An 18,154-nucleotide genomic window follows, 5' to 3' on the forward strand; every position below is an offset into this window, starting at 1 on the left:
TTAACTAATGCACTTCAAGTTTGACTTGGAGCTCATTTTCTGGCAGTCGCAACCCAGTAATACCGTCTTCACGGTGTAGCCGGACCCCTTGCAGGCCCAAAAAACAACCCCGGCCACAGAAAAAGGCCAAATCAACCCCTGAAAAATCCGCACCACCACGGATACTGACCGTAATGCAAAAAATGAAGGCGTCTGTAGACGCCCGCTGATGCTATACAGCGACATTGGCCTGATTCGAACAGACGCTCCCGAAGGAAATAGATTTCTAGTCTATCGCATTAGACCACTCTGCCACAATGCCTTTCCTGTGATTGGTGAGAGGGAGTGGCGCTATCATATAATATACAGGAAAATTGTGGAGATTTTTCTGGAAGGCTAGCCCATTCTTCGAGGCATTCCACTGATTGTGGCGGGTGCCAGTCAATTTCTCAGGCTGGCAGCAATGTGGATTTTTCGGGTTTTCTTTTGTGGATACCTAGGTACATCGGTCCGCCGTTCCACGGCACCTTGTCAAGAGACCCAGATTGATCAGCACAGAGTTCAGCAGGGTCGTAAAATTCGTCGTAGTTGTTTTCTGGCTTGCACCATTTTACAAGGCGTCAAGACAAAATGCTTTGCTGGGCCTTGTCTCCCGTACATGATTATATTGAACTGTCGGTTCGATAGCTCCTACTCAAATAAACCCGCAGGGTCCGCCAACTCTCGAGCGATGTACTAATCGCTTCCATTCACTACTCATCACTATTTTACACGAATATGGGAAACCCAAGTAAACGCGACTAAGGGATACAGTCTCTCTGGAGAAGGAAGGACGGTCTTTCCGTCGAGTTGACTAAGAGGAAAATCCCACGGACACTGACTAGACCTTGCGGATGTCGACGAGCAGGTCGCCGTTGCCCCAGGCCTCGTTGGAGCCCTTAACGAACAGCACTCCATCAGCCGCTTGTCGGGTGCAGCGATCCATGATGGCGCCGGCAGCACGGGCGACGTTTGCGCTGTGACACGGCTCAAGGTTAGCATGTGAATGATGTGTATCACGGTGGGAAAGTCTTACCAGCTCGAGGTGGCGCCGTTCTTCCCAGTCTTAGAGAGTCCCGTAATCTGGGTACTGCCACGGCGGCAGAAATTGACACCACTGATGGACGAAACGCAGGCCTGGTTGCCCAAGCCGGCAAGATAGTTGATGCACTCGACAGCTTCGCTAGCCTGTTTGTGATGCGCACCAAGTCAGTAAGTGCGAATACTTCCCGAACCAGGCTGAGGATGCTTTGCGAGTCTGTATCTGAGCGCTTACATGACCAAAGTCAGGGGCACCGAGGTCGTCTCTGCACGACACGTCGCGGCCTTGGAGCGAAGGCGCGGCGCTGGCGAGGGCCAAGAGGCCGAACACAACGGAGATACTGCTGGCAAAGGTAACCATGTTGCTTGTAGTGGATGGAAGCTTGAAATGTGCTAGTAAAATGGCTTGACAATGAATGCGGAAGAGCAAGCTGATCTGAAGGACGAGCGTTGATGATGGAGATGAGAAGATGCAAAGACACCTGTATAGCAGCCGGGTTTTATACCTTCTCACGTTGAACCCGGCAGACTGTCCGCGGCGACGGCACCATATGGAATCTGGAGATGGCACTCGACCGCTCCACAAAATGCCATTTCACTAACAATTAAATCATGCCCATTAAAGAGACTGCACTTATTAGTGGAGTGTTCTTGCCTTTCATCCAATCTAACTGATTGAATGTCTATCGATTAACAGTTGCGTTGTCTGAGCTACATGCTCCATGAATTCAGAGATTAGCGTCTTGGCGCCTCGAGTGCCACCTTCAGATTCCAAATGGTGGACGGACTTCTCGTGCTCGCCACCCAGGCCGTCACTTGGACCCAGAAATGCCAGGCTGTACACCATATCCCTGTGTGCTTGTGGAGCGGTTTAGCTCCAGTCTGCGGACGGCAGAAGCCGCGACATCCCCGAACCTGGATCTAAAAACAGAAGTTCTCCACGGCGAGAAATAATGAAGCCGACCCTTACCACTGATTCGCATCATGGGCTTGGATTCATGCGCCAATGAATAGGCGTAGCATTGTACCATAAGCTAGTACTTGGCATGGCATGATTCCGCCGTTGCAAATCTTTCCTCAAAACAATATGCAAGGCGTACAAAACAGCATCAGCCAAGAACTTTCCAACTATGCCATTTTCTACAGACCTGCTTCGAGGATCTTTGGCCGAATCAAGATCAAGGGAGGGTTGGCAGGAACACCATACGCATTGACCACCCATCTTTTACGCACCGGCAGCCCAGTGAAGTCTGTGCATCCTGAGCCAATGGGAGTACTGTCCGTACGTAAGTCTAAGGGGCTTGTGGGGAGACCTCGCTTTGGACCCGTCGAGTATATTAAGCCATCACCCCGTTCTCATGCTCTGATTGCTGGATTTACACGGTGAGATCCACAACGCCTGACCGGGCCAGTGCCGTGGGTCGATTTCGACCCAGGCGCTCTTCATGGCAGCGCCGGGCTTCCCGATCCGGTACTCTAAACCGATCTGCCCCGTTTTTAAGGCTGGCATGAAGCGGTCAACGCTCTCCTATGTGTCCGTCCGATTTCGTCCGGTTACCTCATACCGTCAGGAACAGGGCTGCGAGTACCACCCGGGGGGCTGTGTTCTTGGCTTAACAAACAAAGCGATCTTGAAGGCTGTGGCTTACCGAGGGCCTTTGGATTTCTTCAACAGACACGCTGATTAGCCCCCATCATTACACAGACCCAGGCGTATGGTACTTGGACCTGCCTCTCGGACGTTAGGATGCGATGCAATTTCGTAATTTGCCGTTGACCCCATTTTTGGAAACATATGGGGCTGTGCATTGCCTTATTTCAAGGAAACACATCAGTTCAGATGTCCGCCTTCCTACTCTATGTAGCTTCATAACCCTTACCATCGAACAAGTGCTTAAAGTCTTTCTCCACCAGAACATGCTACGTGAATAAGTACAAGCAGTAGATCCGTAGCACGTTGCCGCACATATTGCGAGGCCCACATCATGCCTCAAATCACGTGGGATGAATACAAGTCCATTTTAGTCGATCTGGCAGTCGCGTTGAGCCACTGTGCACTTGATCAAGCTCATCGTGTGCCCTAATGAGTCCGCCTTCCGCGATTCTCAAGGACTCTCTCGCCAGCTGTATGTGCTACCTCGAAACCGCCCCTCGCCTTTTCAGACCCGGTCCACGCCCTTCATGATATCCGCAAGGATTGAGGTCTGTTGTCGGTTGCGTGGTAGAGAGCCTCGTGATAAGTGGGAATCATCTACCCCGCAGAAACCTCGCCTCATGCGTCAGGATCAGTCAACACGCGCTGGGAGCGTTACCAGTGGCTCTTGAGGGCTTCGGCGAATAGAAATTATGACGTAATGTGAGCGAGTAGGCGCCCATGGTTTATACAAGGTATGGGCTTGATTCCCGTAAAGAACTAAAGTATCTATCAAGCACGATATGTGAAGAGTTGTAAATTCGCGTCTTGACTATCTTATCATGATCCTGCTTGGGTAGCCGAAAGCAGATCGGGCACAAGAATCCGCTAGATACTTTTGCTCTCAAATATCTGCTATGATTGCCTATCTTCTGGAGAGGGTATGACGGATTCCCTTTCAGTTCTGGCACTGAACTTCTGGGTGGGCACTATGCGATCGTTGCGCGATCGTGAATCACCCTCCTATTGAATTCTACGGGTGAGTCGGAATATTCTTGCGCTTTCCCGCAAGTGGCGATTGCTCAATTTACTATTCATGTTCAACGCCAGTAAACAACTCCCAGGGATTCGACACCAAGCATTGTCTGCTGGCCGCGAACAGACGAATCGGCAGCACGCGGTATTGATTATTCCATGATCTAAGGCTCGCTCGGTACTGCGCAACACCATCGCGGAGGCCACGGCGATGCTTCGTATTACCAGGATGAGCAGTGCTATGAGAACCAAGGACGGGAGAAAGCTCTGAACACAATTACCTATTAGGCTGGTGTGTTTCCCTTTGCTTCGAGCCAGCGGAAATGCTCCATTCAGGTGTATATCGCTGCTAACCAAGATGATCAATCCCAGAATATCAGACCAGAGCCCTCATTAACCAGCTCCAAAAAGCACCAGCTCCAAAAAGCCATGGAACTTCTGTCATCCCTCGGCCTTCATCTGTACTCGCGATCGACCGCTGTCGAAAACATATGCACGGCGGTTTCACAATGGGCCATGACTTCCCGTGTGTACAAGCTCGCGTCCGTATTCGTATAGATTGCCTTGCCATACCTCCAAGATAATCCCGCATCACTTTGCCTGATCAAAAGCGGGGCCAAGTACCATTCGAGATAGTGATCGTCGGATACCTCGGCGCAGCAGGGGTTATCGCACGATCCCTACAGCGTTGCTTACCACTGACAGGTAATTTAGCCTTTGATAGCTTTGGTGCCTCGGAACATGGGCAATTGTTAACAGGCGATCTTCCGCTGGTCTCTTTCGATCATGGCGCAGGCCTGCAGTAGCTTCAACGTGACCTCGCAAGGTGTCCCTCTGCAAGGCCATGAGGGAGTACGAATGCTTTGCTGGAAACCGCCAAGGTAGCACCAGCGACTGACTACATCGGGCAGCGGCAATTCCCATGTCACTTTCGAGCCATGATGATCTGTCGTGCCGGGGTCTATACCCTGAAGCAGCGCGGCACCTTTGCGCCGGTGATCATTTTCGCTGAAAGCGCTGTTATATACCATTACATCTTCCAGCCAAATCCGTCCTGTTTCTTCTCTTTCCCTAACTTCTCAACCTCACAGGAGCAGTCACCAGCAAAAGGGCAAACCCAGGCGTCAGGCTGCTAATCATGATGATATTCATCATCGCCCCCTTCCGCGTCCTCGCGGCGGCCCTGACACTCTGCCTGCTCCTCCCGCCCGCGGTCGTTGTCCTCGCAACACCAACGTCCTCCACGCTCCAGGCCTGCTCCGAGATCGCGGCCCTGCTACCCCCCAAACAGGTCTACCACCCGCAGCAGGACCTCATCCAGTACAACCAGGAGCGGCAGTCGTACTGGTCGACGGCCCTGCGCAGCGTCAGGCCCGCGTGCATCGTCGTCCCGCAGTCCGCGGAGCACGTGTCGGCCGCGGTGCGGGTGCTCGGCCGGTTTCCCGGTGTCGACTTCGCGGTGCGCAGCGGCGGGCACGACCCGAATGTCGGGCACGCCACCGTCGACGACGGCGTGCTGATCGCCATGACGGACATGGCTGGGGCGAGGTATGATGCTGCGTCCGGGCTGGCGTATGTGAAGCCTGGCGGGGAGTGGAATGATGTGATTGGGGACTTGGCGCCCAGTGGTGTTACCGTCGTCGGGGGGAGACTTGGTAGGTCGCCTGATTTGCTGCTGTTCATGTATCGTGAATAAGAGCGTTAAAACTCTGTCTGTCTGCTGATCCCTTCTGCCAGGTCTCGTTGGAGTTGGCGGTTATCTTCTGCAAGGAGGGATCTCCTTTCTTAGTGCCCAGTATGGCCTGGCTGCCGATGTAAGTGTCCTGATATGGCAAAGAGCATCTCGAAGAGGACCGAGGCGCCAGCTGACCGTATTCCAGAGTATTGTAGGTTGGGAGACAGTAGTGGCCAACGGGTCAATCATCAACATCGACGCGGCCCAGCACCCTGACATTGCAGTCGCCATGCGCGGTAGTGGCAGCCAATTTGGTGAGCCAACTCATTCTCAGCGATCCTTTCCCCCAGAAAAAGCCTTTGTACTAATCAAAGCGAGCACTTTGAAAGGCATTGTCACCGAGTTCAAGGTCAGACCGCACCCAATCGGCAAAGTCTGGGGCGGCGTGCGCGTCTATAGCGCGGCAATGGACGACGACCTCTACGCGGCCCTGCACGGCTTCGTCTCTGCTGGGGCAGCAGACCCGAAGGCCGCCGTGATCCACTCTACCATCATTGCCCCAGCAGGTGTCGAGGTGCACTTCATCTTCTACTTTTACGACGGGCCCGAGCCGCCCTCCGAGGGCCCATTTGCCGAGTATCTCAAGATCCCTGCGCTTTTGGACGCGACTTGGACGAGGACGTACGCAGATTTGGTAAGTTTGGGGGTTTGCTTTTTGTCTTAGTACAGGGTGATATTGTGGTTAATCGCATCAACACAGCTCAAAAGCAATGGCGAGTCAGCCAGGCTCCTCAACGCACGAGTCTCGTTCCGCGTAAGTACCTGCCGCTCCTTCTGGGCCATTCATCGTAACAGTGTGATATACTGACACTATGGGCCGTTACAGACCTACACGATTCCCTTCATCCCTTCTAACCCCTCCATCTACACTGCTATCCGTGACAAGTACACCGAACTCGCGAGCCCGCTCCGCGCATCCGCCCAGTTCAGCGTCGACTTCCAGCCGCTCCCGTCCATCGTGGGCGCCAGCTCCGACGCCGCGGGCGGCAACGCCATGGGCCTGCGGGGCAGCGACCCGGACAGGCTGATTCTCGAGTTCCAAGGTAGCTGGACGACCAGCCTGGACGACGCCAAGGGGTACGCGGTGTCGCGGGCGATGACGGAGTGGTTGGACGAGATGGTTCCCGTGTGGCTTGCCGAGGAGAGGTATCTGCCGCTGTTTATGAACGATGCCGCCGGGGACCAGAACGTGACGGGGAGTTATCGCGACTATGCGCGGTTCAGTGAGCTGCAGAGGGGGATGGATCCTCGGGGGATGTTTGCTAGGCGGTTGGGCGGGTTCAAGTATTGATGAGGAAGTGGGGGAATATGAAACCAAAAGAAATGGCCCTGTTGATGTCCAATTTTTGAAGCTCCTTCTGGTCCTCTATGGCGGATGCAGTCATCACACGCGGAGTTCAGTGTTTACTGCAAGTGCAAAGATCCAAGATCCTGCTTGATCGGCCGGTAAGCCTCCCGCTTCTCGCCACCAAACTGCCTGACAAGCCACCGCCTCCGTCGGGATGCATCATGGTGGTACCAATACGGAAGCCAGCCACCGAGCTCCGTGAAGGCGCGTGCCACCCACTCACGGTCAATTGGATTCTCAGGCCGCGAATCTCGGCCACCAGGCAGCGGCCTCAAACCCGATTTTTCGAAATCGATTTCCACGACCCTCGGCGGGGGCAGGAGCTTCTGCTTTACGATATCCAGTGATCCGTCACTCGTCTCCGCCGGTCCGGGGCAGATGACAATATTCCGTAGTGCCTCGTCACGATGTTTAACTCCGCAGGCTGCCAGGCGAGCCTGAGCGTCAAGAACGGCCGCCCAAATCGTCATGCGGTATTCTTCCGCCGAAGGGATGAAAAGCTGCCAAAGGTATTTGCGCCACACGCGATCCAAGGATGGGCCAGAGATGTACTCCATGAGCAGGAGCCGGACTGCACGGCTCTCGACCTTCGGTACAGCAGGGTACGACACCGCGACATCGAACGTCCAGGCACCGTAGTATGTCGGGGTGAAGGACGGCGAAGTTGAAGAGCTAGAGCTAGTTGTCTTGGTAGAGGAGAGCCGCTCGTGGACGGCAGCTTCGCGAGAGTAGTCCCCATCGGCCTTGTGTGCGGCGTTGAGGTACGCGTTCTTCCTCCGCAGGCTGTAGTACACCAGGTCGTAGATCTTGGCAACTACTGTGCTGGGGAGGTTGAGATAGCGAGTAGAGTGCCCCGACACGGTGCAGACGGCAACGTATACATCATCGTAGTCCTTCTTTCCGCCGAGGATCTTGGTGATCTTGAGTGTGATTGTGCGGTGGGAGCGGAGTACGCGATGAGAGGTACCCTTTGCTTCCAGAGGAGGATTTCTCAGGACAGCCTCCATGCGCGTTACAGACTGTAACCAGATCTCATCGGCATAGGGACCTGTTCGCGGGGAATCTCTGTGCCAGAAGGCGGCGGGGGGTTTGTGAGGGCGTGCTGAGAATTTGTAACCTGGCCGGTAGGGGCGAGGCGGGTTGTCCTTCATATGCTGGTCGCGATCCAGGCGATTGACCGGCGTGAGCAAATGACTTAGATGCCCAGGCATTTTGACGCGCTGTCGGATATGAAGCAGGATTGGCAGAGGAGTGGTGCTTGTTGCGTACTGAGCATTGGGTCAGAAGTAAAGGACGCGGTCTTCACCGCGCATGGTGTCAGTCGAGTTCTGAGCCCTTGTTGCTGTGGAAATGGTCGGCCTGCCTGACACACTGGAAACTCAGGCTCAATGGAAAGCAGCGTGTACAAGCTGTCGAGATAACCGTTCGGCGTGAGGCAAGCACACACACTACGGCCAGCGTTACGCGTGATAGATCGTTCGGAGCAGTATGCCTAGCGTACCTTGACTCTGCTTGTTCACATGCCGTATAGTTCGTGCCTGATATCCAGATTTTCTGACCAAAACCACCGTAAACCCAAGAATTCCTCTACGCACATGCCACATAACCATGCTCGAAACTTCGTCAACAAAGCTCAACGATGACTGAGGCACAAAACACGATGCGATTATTCATAACGTCATTTCTAGCTACTGCCATCTAATCCCCCACAGACCATCTACCGCGGAGACCAGCTAAACGTCACCCCCACGGCCTTCTCCACCGCGTATACCGTGGCCTGCGTCTGGCCCTGCGGCACGCTGTCGGCAAAGAAGGCCGGCGAGCCGCCGTACGTCAGCGCCTGGCCGTTCCAGCCGAAGCTGCTGCCCGTGACAACATCGGCGCTGCAAAGCAGGCTCGAGTCGGCGGCGTCCTGGATTGCGCAATTGCCCTTGCTCGAGTTGAGCGTGAAGGTCAGGCCGTCGGGGTTGGGCGTGGCCGTATAGGTGGCCGGGGTGCCGCCGGTGGCGTACCACTTGCCGCCGCTAATGAGGAAACCCGCAGCCGAGGCTGGGGTGCCGGTGGATGCGTACAGGTAGCCCTTGCCCGAGAGGGCGACGGTGCCGGTGGGAGCGGGCGCGGCGGTGGTGGTTGGGCTGGCAGTCGTGGTGGTGGTGGTGGTCGAAGGTGGAGGGACTGAAGTGTCGTACTTGGGGAGGTACTTGATGCCGGTCTCTGGGCAGGTGGAGGGGCTGCCAACGGGGTCTACGGGGACGAAGCGGCCGTTGACGACGGAGCCAAAGGCGTTGTAGTGGTACCAGAGCTCATTGAGTTCCTTCTTCTTGTTGCAGTTGATGATGACATCGTGGCCGTGGTGCTTCTTGAGGGCGGCCTGGATGTCTGCGCGGGTGTAGGTCTGGGTGTTTGAGGGGACGATGCCGGCCTGCTTGAGCCAGGCGTACGAGGGCAGCGTCTTGAAGAGCTGGACGGCGCGGACAAAGTAGTCGACGACCTCGTCGCCGGGCTGGTGGCGGCGGTAGCACTTTGGGTCGAGGGTGCTGATGCAGGTGCCGTGCTTGTTGAACTCGTGCTCCCAGAAGCTCTCGTCGTTGCCCTGGTAGTCCTTCCAGTACGTCTGCATGTAGTTGAGGGTGCAGGGGGCGCCCTGGGCGAGGACGGCGGTGATGTTTGTGAACTCGCGCTCGGGGGCGCAGTACTGCTCGTAGGAGCCGTCGCAGTTGTCGGGCCAGAGGCCGTGCAGCGTCCACGAGTCGGCGGGCCCCGTCGAGGGCGCCGTGTCCCAGAACTGGGTGAGCAACAGCTGGCCGCCAGGCGTGTTGTAGCAGCACGAGTTGAGGCTGTCCGGGTTGGGCGCGTGGCAGCTCTGGGGGCCGGTCGCGAGCAGCGGGCACTGCAGCTGGGCGAGCCCGGCGAGCGACTCGAGCAGCAGGCCTGCCTGGGGCAGGAGGCACGTCTTGCCAAACATGCTTGACTGCTGCTGTAGACGGAGAAGAGGGAGAGAGCGACACGGAACCAGGGCGGGCTGGCAGACTACGTTCTTGTCAGTCGCGGTCGTGATGGGACGTGGACACAAAGATCTACCTACATGAAATCCAGGAGGCAGATCTCCCGCAGGGCCCTGGCTTTATACATGGCCCAGGGTCTGACAGCTCCAACACTAGCAGCCAGAAAGGCAAGTGGTCGGGTGGATCGGGACGAGCTATCGCCACGACGACGTTCATGTCTCGATAGCATCGACGAGCAAATCAGCGTTCCCCGCCGGTCCCCGTGGCCGGGCCGCCGAGAGTCGCTGCCCGCCCGACCAGAAGGCTAGGTTGATTAGCATGTCCCTTGTTCGTAGCCTCAGCCTGGACAGAGGAGACAGAAACCAATTGCTCGCTGTGCTCACCGAGAGCCCTCGTCTGTGCCTCATTTCGACATGCAGAAGCGTACTTGTCCATCCTCCTCCCAATTGCCATCAAACAGGCACGTGCAAGACCCCATGGGCAGGGGGCCCCATTCAGGGCAAGAGCAAGGGGGTCACGGTGCCAGAATGAACAAGGCAATTGCCTATGACCCCACCCCCTGATTCAGCTCTGCCATTGGCCACGCCTCGCAACTGACACCTGCCTCTTTCGTCTGCACGCCTACCAGCTGACGCCAAGCCTAGGCCCGATACAGCAGCCACCTCGAGACAAGCTTTCCCTTTGTCCCGTTACCCGCCGACTTCCGTCCAAACAAGCATCCCCGTCACACGAGCCAAGCACCTGCAGCGAGCGCGGAATTCTCAGCCGCACGCCATCGACGACAGTCGTAGGGTGCTGATTGGCGCGGTCAAGGCACGGCACGCAGGCTGTGGGAGTTGCACCGACTGCCATCGTGGTTATCGCCGTGGCCGTGATTCGCTGGTAACGCTCAGTTGAGACCGCCTGGGTGGTGCATGTCTCGATGTTGCTCCCGATTAGTCTTGACATTTTCCACCGTCCTTGTTGTTGGTGCTTTTCCGGGCGTCGTCGTAGTGAATTTGACCGAAGACGTGGAGTTGGGTGACAACAATCGCTCACGCAATACTCGCTCATGTGGCCGTGGCCTCCACTAGTATATTTCAATCATGGGTTTCGTCCCGCTTTGATCTCCTCTAGGCAGGCGTTTGGCGACCTCCGAGCTTCGTGATTTTCCGGGTCGCACGAATCAAGTAAGATGGTTTGACGGACAGTCAGCCTAGGTGGCCTGGGTCTCCTCCAATTTATGCGCAGCGTGCTAGCATCCTCCCCGTCATATCATTCCGTGGAACGCTTGTTATTAATCCGTCAACTATGGAAGCTTATGATCCGCCATATATAAAGGTAAGTACCTACGTAGCATACTCGCCCTGCTATTGCACAGCAGTTTGATAGTGGTCTGTACATGCACCAGTCGATACCAGCTGCGGGTAGACAACAAGCCGCACCCCCGATAACTCTTACATCACAGGCCGGCATGATCTGCTCTGACTTGTCCAGAAGCGAGCTTGCGATGAGAGCCAAAGGATCACCAAGTAGAATTTCTTGTTGAATGTACTTGCGCATTTCCGCTGTTGCACTGTGCAGAATTATTTGATGTGCCAGTATCCCTTCGAACCTGTCCAGGTCCAAGATAGAAAGATGCGGGCCCTCCCTCCCTCCAGCTCCAGCAGCATTGCCAAGCAACTCGAGATGGCAGGGCTAAGCATCTGCGCTATCACGGCCGTGGTCAAAGACCCGCACCTGCTGGACACGATCGTGAGGCGAAGAGGCTGTCGAGAAGGCTGTGTTGTGTGCTGTGCCCCAGCTCTAGATCGATTGTATTTCGCCCTCTCAGACTCGAAGAAACGGCAGTCAATCTTATCATAGTGTCGTCACCATGCGTAGGGGGGTATATTACCTCGGAGAGAAACGCCAGAGAGACGGCGGCAGGATGTTCGTACGTCTCAATGCGGCAGTGGTCTGCCAGTCTCCACGGCCAGCCTTACTCGGCGAGGCGGTGGGCCTTCTTGATTCGGGCAGGCTGCCATGGATGCCCCTTGTGGAGTGTTCGGACTTTTCTGCTGGCCGCCTAGCTCGGCTCGGATTGGACTGCGCTGCTCATGACAGAATATCCCGCCATCAAGACTCCACCCCGGAGGGAGGACCGGTAAGGCTTGTGCGCGTATCTTGGGGCATCAAGTCCGCCCGGCGTCTGCGCGGAGGTCATTGTTGAAGAGACATTGGCTACCAATGGTCGGCGCGCTTCGGGGCCGGGGAGTGGGCTCACTGCATGTGCCATTACACGTAAGCATATGAGATGGTTCGATGAGAAGCCGGGTTGACGACGGCGCCTGTGCCCAAAGCCAGGATAATGGAGGATGACAGAGACTGGGCCAGTTGCACAGTGAGGGAAGACGACACGAAACGGTTTCGGGAGTGCCTGAGCCACTCAGTTGTTTCTTGAATCTAAGAAAAGCCATACTTGTGCCAAACATCTGGCTCGACAGCTAGTTGAACGAGCAGATCGGCATCCCTGACATACCGCAAGAGAGATTGCACCCCCTGGCCGAACCGCATCCGGCGGACGATCTCGACCGACTCCTCCTCGCTGCGGGACTGTATGAGCCGGAAGAGCTCGTGATGGCTCCTGAGTTCGTTCTCAGCGTCGTCGAGCTTCTGCCGCATGACCTTGGGCTGCATGTGCTCGACATAGTGACACTCGGTCTTGCGCCCGGCACATCTGGAACAGAAAGGGCGTGCCCCATTACACTAGTCGAGCTCGGTCAGTCCTCGACTCGGCTGTGCTTGATCTGACTGACCACACTGACCTTCGTCTTGCGCCGGCGGCACGGCTCACAGGCACCGGAGCCGGCTCCGATCCTGGAGCTGGAATGTGCAGGGGTCCGGTCGACCGCGCTGTCGGCAGCAGCCGGTGCTGGGAGAAGCCGTCGCATCGGCCGTGGTTCAGGGTCATTTTGAGATGCCATGCTTGGCATCCAGGAGGTCGAATAAGCCCCGTTTGAAGTGAAGCGCATCGGGAGCTATTACCGAAACGAGGCAGTCTCACCAATACTTGGGTGGTAAGCAGCAAAACCTCGAGATTGGATTCTTGATAGAACCCAACAATCTACGTACAAAGGGGTTTGCTATAAGAGGGTTTGCGCTAATTCGGAGCACATGAGCCAGACAGGCGAATTGTGCTTGACAGACCCCTACGCATCAGCTTCTGGCAGCATTTGTCCCTTGCCGTGATCTGGACATTCCCTGTGCATACGGACCAAACAGTCCGGCAGTGTGTTGCACAGCATCTCCCCACGCGGCGGTTCAAAGGGCGGGTTCTTCTTGACATATTGCTGGTGCGAGTCATTGTTGCGTGTTCTTGACTCCCGCTCAACGTCATGTCGACGCTCTGGTCTTCAGGTGCCCATCGTTCCAGCCAATGACTCGGAGGCATTCGGCTGGGCTGCCGGTCCGGGCATATCTGATACGATGGCGCCGATACTAGCGCCCGGACGATGGCGCCGATACTAGCGCCCGGACTCAGACCCTGGCAATTCGATCAACGAAGAAGTTTTGGAATCACCTGACAATATGGAACCCTGCCATGTCTAATTCCGGTGCGGCTGGCTGACCTAAACTGCATGGAGCTCTGACTGCATGCCTCACTGGCACACATCACGTCGGACTGAGAGAGACTGGAATAGCAAGACTACATGGCGTGGTTTATCCTTCTGGGGTGCCCTGCGGCCCCCCCCGGGTTTTGTGCCGAACACTCCAGAGAACTCCAGGCAATCGCAAGAACTCTTGCGGCATTTGGCCCGACGACAGTGGATTGGTAACAGCTCACCCCCCTGGCTCATCCCATTGCCAAGTTCGAATAAAGACGTTGCCCGGAGCGGTAACTTACGCCCGGCGAATGTTGCGCCACTTTTTGTCATGATGCAGTCACCGTTTGGTCATGAGGGGTGTTGCCCAGCTCAGCTTCCCTGCTGATCCTCTTCGCGGTCCCCACAGATTCTTTGCCAGGCACGCAGCCCCTTGAAGGCGCGCTGCACGAATGACAAGCCCGATGTTAGATTCGACTGCCGCCGCCAGACGGGCTCCATGTAGCCGGCCCGGACCGGGAGCCGCGCTGTTCTGCATTGCTTTGCCCCGTGCAGAGGACAAGATTGGCTTCTTCTCATCCTGTAGACTGCTGCGAAGATACAACACCCTTCCCGAACTCCTGGCACACTACCACTAGCTCGCCTGGCTGGTAACCTCGGCATTTCCCCGACACTATTTACTGCATCTGCTGAACATGGGGATCTTCTATCGAGTCTACCGATCGAGACGGAAGGCATGAAGCATTTATCCTTTGCAGCCTCGGTGCAAGAGTGCGCGCCGTCACCATGAAGAGACATGAACATCATTCATGACTGCTCGCAGTTCAAGGATCTCTGGGACTCTGAAGCCCTGCACATGCACAAAATACCAGTGATGCCGCAACCAAGACAAAAAGAGGTTCCAATATTTTTCACATGCAAAGTGCTGATGTGATTCCCCTCTTCGAGGATAATGCCTCCGCCCCGCCGCGCGCCCAGCTCGTCACAACAGACAACGCCAGGGCATTGACAACCAACTCCCCTCGATCTCGATTTCTTTTTTTGCTTTTCTTTTCAGAGGGCCTGGGGCTGCCATTCGGTGCAGCTGTGCCATCCTGGATTGTGCAGCAGTCGATACGGTTGCGCTGCGTCGCGGCAAAGGTGGCCGCGCCGTCGGAGCCGGGCGTGGTGTCAATCCTGATCTGCGTGCCGGCCTTCATGTACCCAGCGGGCCAGACGCGGGTCAAGGTATTCCCTATATATTGTTTTGCAACAGAATGCGTTCGTGAGTCACGTCGAACATAACTTTTCATACTCTTGGTTTTGGGGTTTCTCTTTCCTTCTTTCTTTCCTGTTGAGAGAGAGAGGGGCAACAGGGGCAAGAAGAGATGTCCTGATGACGAAAAAGAGAGAGGGAAAACGTACCCTTGGAGATGCTGTGGATGTTCGTATAAACCTGGACGGCATCGTAGTACTTGTAGTAGACGGTGTTGGGCGCGTTTTCGTACCAGGTGGCCGTGACGTGCATCATTGCGTGATTCCACTGGAAGGTCGCGGCGTACCAGCTTATGGTGAATTGCCTACTTCCCTGGGCGCCGGTGATACGAGTGTACACGCCGTGGGTTTGGCCCGGGTATAGGTACTGGCCCGTGCCCTGGTAGACGTTCATGGTGATTCTCTCCGCACTGTTGGCTGGGTTGGTGAAGAAGAAGGCGCCGTCGGTGGAGACGGAGATGACGTTTGTGCAGACGCCGTATGCGCAGTACGGGAACGGCAGCTGCACGGCGGCGACGCGACCGTACTGCCCGTTCGGGTTGAGTCCGGGACTCGCGCCGGCGGCGTCCCAGGCGCCCCATATGGGAATCAGGTTTTTGTACTCGGCCTGCTGCGAGGGGATGATGCAGGCAGCGATGGTGGTGCTGGCCAGCGCGGTCGTGGTCGTGGTCAGGGAGGCGGCGAACTGGGTTCTGACCACGGTGACGGTGCCCGCGGCGACGTCAGAGCAGGCCTCAGAGATGCGCGAAGTCGGCCAGTCCGCGATAGAAGTCGGTGTGGCGACGGCGCGGCGGGCGAACCTGGGAGTGGTTCCGTTGCTAGGCAAGGCCTGAGTGACGACGTCGGTCAGGACGGCAATGGTGCTGGGGCCCAGGTTGGCGATGGCCGACACCTCGACGTCGAGGTGTTCGTGGTTGGTTGTCGATGAGGGTGCGGCGGTGGGCTCAGGGGCAGCCGCCGACAAGGGTTCTGATGAAGAAGGACCCTCCTGGCGGGCAAACTTGCCACCACGCTTCCAGTTGGCATTGCCTGTGAATGTGGTGGTCGGGCTGCCGGTGTTGACGGTGACAGTCAAGGTGGCGGTAATGATGGCCTTATTGGTCGGAGTGGCGGAAGTTAAAATAGTAACCGAGGGGGCTGAGTAGCTAATAAATGACGAGCAGAACTCCTGGCCCTCGGCCTTGAGGTATTCTATAGACGAGCTGCAGATGGGTTGGCGGTCAGCCCGCGAGTAGAAGAAACTGGCGGATATTGTCCACTGAGTCCTGTCCGGGTCTGTCCTACCCGTATTAGTCGCGAGGGTCGCGTTATAAGTCGAAGTATACAGAGTACACATCTGGCCCAGGATCCACGTGCCCGACGAGGTAGTCTTCTGGACCAGATAAGTGCCAAAGGCACCACACTTAGCCGCCTTCCCTGTAGAGGGAGGGTGGGCAATGTTGTACTCGGTCTGGGCATCGCAGGCCGCACCACATAGGCGAGGGTCGAACGGCTGGTCCTGGTAGATCTTGTAGCCCATGTACGTCCACGTGCCGCCGCAGTCGCGTAGAGGAGCCTGCATCGAAGCCTTGCCCAGGTCCGACGGAGGTGAAACGTAGCCGTCAACGGGACGGCCCACAGTAACGACCGTATAAGCCGTCGAACCGGCTATGCCGACCTGGAACTCCTCTCTATATGAGCCCTTGTAGGTAGCTGTCGTCTTGTCGAGGGGTACTCCCCAGAAGCTGCACATGATGTTTGCAAATGCGGCCGGGTTCTCGCAGCCGGGGCCGGGGCTGACCATGGGGCTTCGCTCGAAAAAGATATTGAAGGCCAAGCAGCCAGACTGCTCATCACACTGTCTAGCACAGGCATCGACATCGTAGCCAGTCGTCAGGACGGTGTAGCCCATATATGCGCTGGCGCTAGTGGCGCCGTAGAGATTCTTAAAGCTCTGGACATAGCCAGAAGGCGTAGCGGCCCCGGAAGCAATCGACGCAATCTTAGGGTCGGCCATAAAGGATGCATAGCTCGAGACGTCAATATTGTAGATGTTAGAGATGATGGGTTCCGGGCCGCAAGCGTCACGTGCCGCAAGCTGCTCCGGCACCGCACGCTGTTGGGTCGAGGTTGCACGTCTCTGAGCACCGCCATCCTCTCCTGCAGCGTTGATGGGGACGCTGGTGGCAGCAGGGAAGACGCTCAAGGGGGTCTCGTCCACCTCGGCGGCGGCAGTAACGACGGCAGCGTCAGTATCGAAAGAAATAGTATGCTCTAAGAGACCCGGAATGAGGTTGACTACGGGGTTAGGCAGGCTCTTGAGGAAGTCGGTATCAAGGGCGTCTGGCTTCGTATTGATGTCATCCAGGGCAGATGCAACCGCTGCAGTGGCAGCGATGAGCAAGTAAGACCGCATCATTAGTTGTCAGGGACAGCGGCTATATGGAAGGATGGAATATGAGGCTGCTCGCTTGGAGATGGTCATGGGATGCCTCCCAAGATTCCTGGAATCGTGACAGTGGAAGTCAAGTTATTTTATATGTATACCTGTCTTCTGGCAGGCCGCCCGTAGAAGCAAGGTCCTGACCCCTGAGCAAGAAAATAAGGTCTTGCTAATCTAGGCTCGCTAGGTCCGTGTCAATCTATCGGATGATTGCAAGACTACTACAGTCCAGAGGCCTAATAGAGCGCGCTAGCCAACGTTGGGACGGCGGCAGCGAAAGAATCAAGAACGTGGATCCACAGGCCTTTGACATAACCTTGAGTTTAGAATCTAGACGCAGGCAGGTATCTTCGCCGGCTTACCATCACTTTTGAGGTCCAGCCGAAAAGTCTGGCCCCCTTGCACGCGTGAATGTCGACTAGTTCACTGTGCTCTAAAAGGCTCAGGAGGCTGGTCGCTAAGAATTGCAGGTGATGCAGATATCAGCTTGTCTTAGGGGCTCTATAAGGTCTCCAGTTTGCCTGCCAGCCATGTGTAGATTATTTAGCAGAGATCCCACACCACCATCCCAAGAGCTGAAAAGGGTTCGGATCTATCAATCTATATGCATCGCTTCGCCTTGATGCAACTCTAAGCCACCAAAGAACAAGGAAAGCAAACTCAGCGTTTCACCGGACTATTTCCGTCCGCCCTCGCTCTGTTAAACCTGCTGGCTGTCCTGTGGCACGTTCTCGATCACGGGGAGCGACAAGGATATATCCGCCGAGAGCGTCTCGACTGGCGGCATTTTTTCTATGCCTGTGCCGCCTTCCAGTTTGTGTTTGTGGATGGAACGACCGTTTGTGCTATTGAGGTCAGAGCTGTGGCGGCCGGTTGTTCATTTTCTCGCCATCAGAGGCCACTCCGCCCACGATCTCTATCTATGCGATGGAAGAATGTATTTCATTTGCTGGTAGGAAACGGGAGCTCACATTATGGCGCATAATTTGTCATTGCCCCTGCAAGTGTGTAATCAATGGTGGGCGCAACTTTATCAATTTTCACCACTGGCGAACGAAATCAGGCGGAGGCTTGCGAGGCCCAATACACAATGCTAATTA

At 56.0% G+C, this 18,154-nt stretch overlaps 6 protein-coding genes and 1 non-coding gene across 7 annotated transcripts; 1 reads left to right on the top strand and 6 right to left on the bottom strand.

The window, feature by feature from the left end:
- Positions 1 to 219: 219 nt before the first annotated feature.
- On the bottom strand, positions 220 to 301 carry B0I36DRAFT_t72. The gene has a single exon. It is a non-coding gene; the product is annotated as a tRNA-Ser (tRNA).
- Positions 302 to 859: 558 nt separating this feature from the next.
- On the bottom strand, positions 860 to 1,420 carry B0I36DRAFT_347860 (uncharacterized protein; the record flags this gene model as incomplete). Its single annotated transcript, XM_046156621.1, has 3 exons — positions 860 to 995; positions 1,055 to 1,206; positions 1,295 to 1,420. The coding sequence occupies 3 exons, from the start codon at positions 1,418 to 1,420 to the stop codon at positions 860 to 862; spliced, it is 414 nt and encodes a 137-aa protein (XP_046013511.1).
- A 3,296-nt stretch (positions 1,421 to 4,716) lies between these two features.
- On the top strand, positions 4,717 to 6,840 carry B0I36DRAFT_265666 (FAD binding domain-containing protein). The gene is made up of 6 exons (XM_046151202.1): positions 4,717 to 5,382; positions 5,465 to 5,541; positions 5,608 to 5,716; positions 5,792 to 6,096; positions 6,163 to 6,216; positions 6,289 to 6,840. The coding sequence occupies exons 1-6, from the start codon at positions 4,866 to 4,868 to the stop codon at positions 6,751 to 6,753; spliced, it is 1,527 nt and encodes a 508-aa protein (XP_046013512.1). The 5' UTR covers positions 4,717 to 4,865; the 3' UTR covers positions 6,754 to 6,840.
- Positions 6,841 to 6,866: 26 nt separating this feature from the next.
- B0I36DRAFT_361459 (uncharacterized protein) lies at positions 6,867 to 8,021 on the bottom strand (the record flags this gene model as incomplete). Its single annotated transcript, XM_046158479.1, has 1 exon — positions 6,867 to 8,021. One exon carries the CDS (start codon positions 8,019 to 8,021, stop codon positions 6,867 to 6,869), a length of 1,155 nt encoding a protein of 384 aa, XP_046013513.1.
- A 243-nt stretch (positions 8,022 to 8,264) lies between these two features.
- On the bottom strand, positions 8,265 to 9,876 carry B0I36DRAFT_319844 (ribonuclease T2-like protein). The gene has a single exon (XM_046153467.1). It carries the CDS (start codon positions 9,773 to 9,775, stop codon positions 8,528 to 8,530), a length of 1,248 nt encoding a protein of 415 aa, XP_046013514.1. The 5' UTR covers positions 9,776 to 9,876; the 3' UTR covers positions 8,265 to 8,527.
- Positions 9,877 to 10,704: 828 nt separating this feature from the next.
- On the bottom strand, positions 10,705 to 12,747 carry B0I36DRAFT_347864 (uncharacterized protein; the record flags this gene model as incomplete). Its single annotated transcript, XM_046156622.1, has 5 exons — positions 10,705 to 10,884; positions 11,256 to 11,370; positions 11,692 to 11,814; positions 12,316 to 12,513; positions 12,602 to 12,747. The coding sequence occupies 5 exons, from the start codon at positions 12,745 to 12,747 to the stop codon at positions 10,705 to 10,707; spliced, it is 762 nt and encodes a 253-aa protein (XP_046013515.1).
- A 1,542-nt stretch (positions 12,748 to 14,289) lies between these two features.
- Positions 14,290 to 17,030, bottom strand: B0I36DRAFT_347865 (uncharacterized protein; the record flags this gene model as incomplete). Its single annotated transcript, XM_046156623.1, has 2 exons — positions 14,290 to 14,612; positions 14,783 to 17,030. The coding sequence occupies 2 exons, from the start codon at positions 17,028 to 17,030 to the stop codon at positions 14,290 to 14,292; spliced, it is 2,571 nt and encodes an 856-aa protein (XP_046013516.1).
- Positions 17,031 to 18,154: the final 1,124 nt, after the last annotated feature.

The sequence above is a fragment of the Microdochium trichocladiopsis genome (assembly GCF_020744255.1).
Source record: "Microdochium trichocladiopsis strain MPI-CAGE-CH-0230 chromosome Unknown B0I36scaffold_4, whole genome shotgun sequence".
Classification (NCBI taxonomy): Eukaryota; Fungi; Ascomycota; class Sordariomycetes; order Xylariales; family Microdochiaceae; genus Microdochium; species Microdochium trichocladiopsis.

Coding starts and splice junctions, on each gene's coding strand:
- B0I36DRAFT_319844 (XM_046153467.1), bottom strand. CDS start 9,775: ATGTTTGGCAAGACGTGCCTCCTGCCCCAGGCAGGCCTGCTGCTCGAG.
- B0I36DRAFT_265666 (XM_046151202.1), top strand. CDS start 4,866: ATGATGATATTCATCATCGCCCCCTTCCGCGTCCTCGCGGCGGCCCTG. Junction 5,717..5,791: donor CGGTAGTGGCAGCCAATTTG/GTGAGCCAACTC, acceptor GCACTTTGAAAG/GCATTGTCACCGAGTTCAAG. Junction 6,097..6,162: donor CGAGGACGTACGCAGATTTG/GTAAGTTTGGGG, acceptor GCATCAACACAG/CTCAAAAGCAATGGCGAGTC.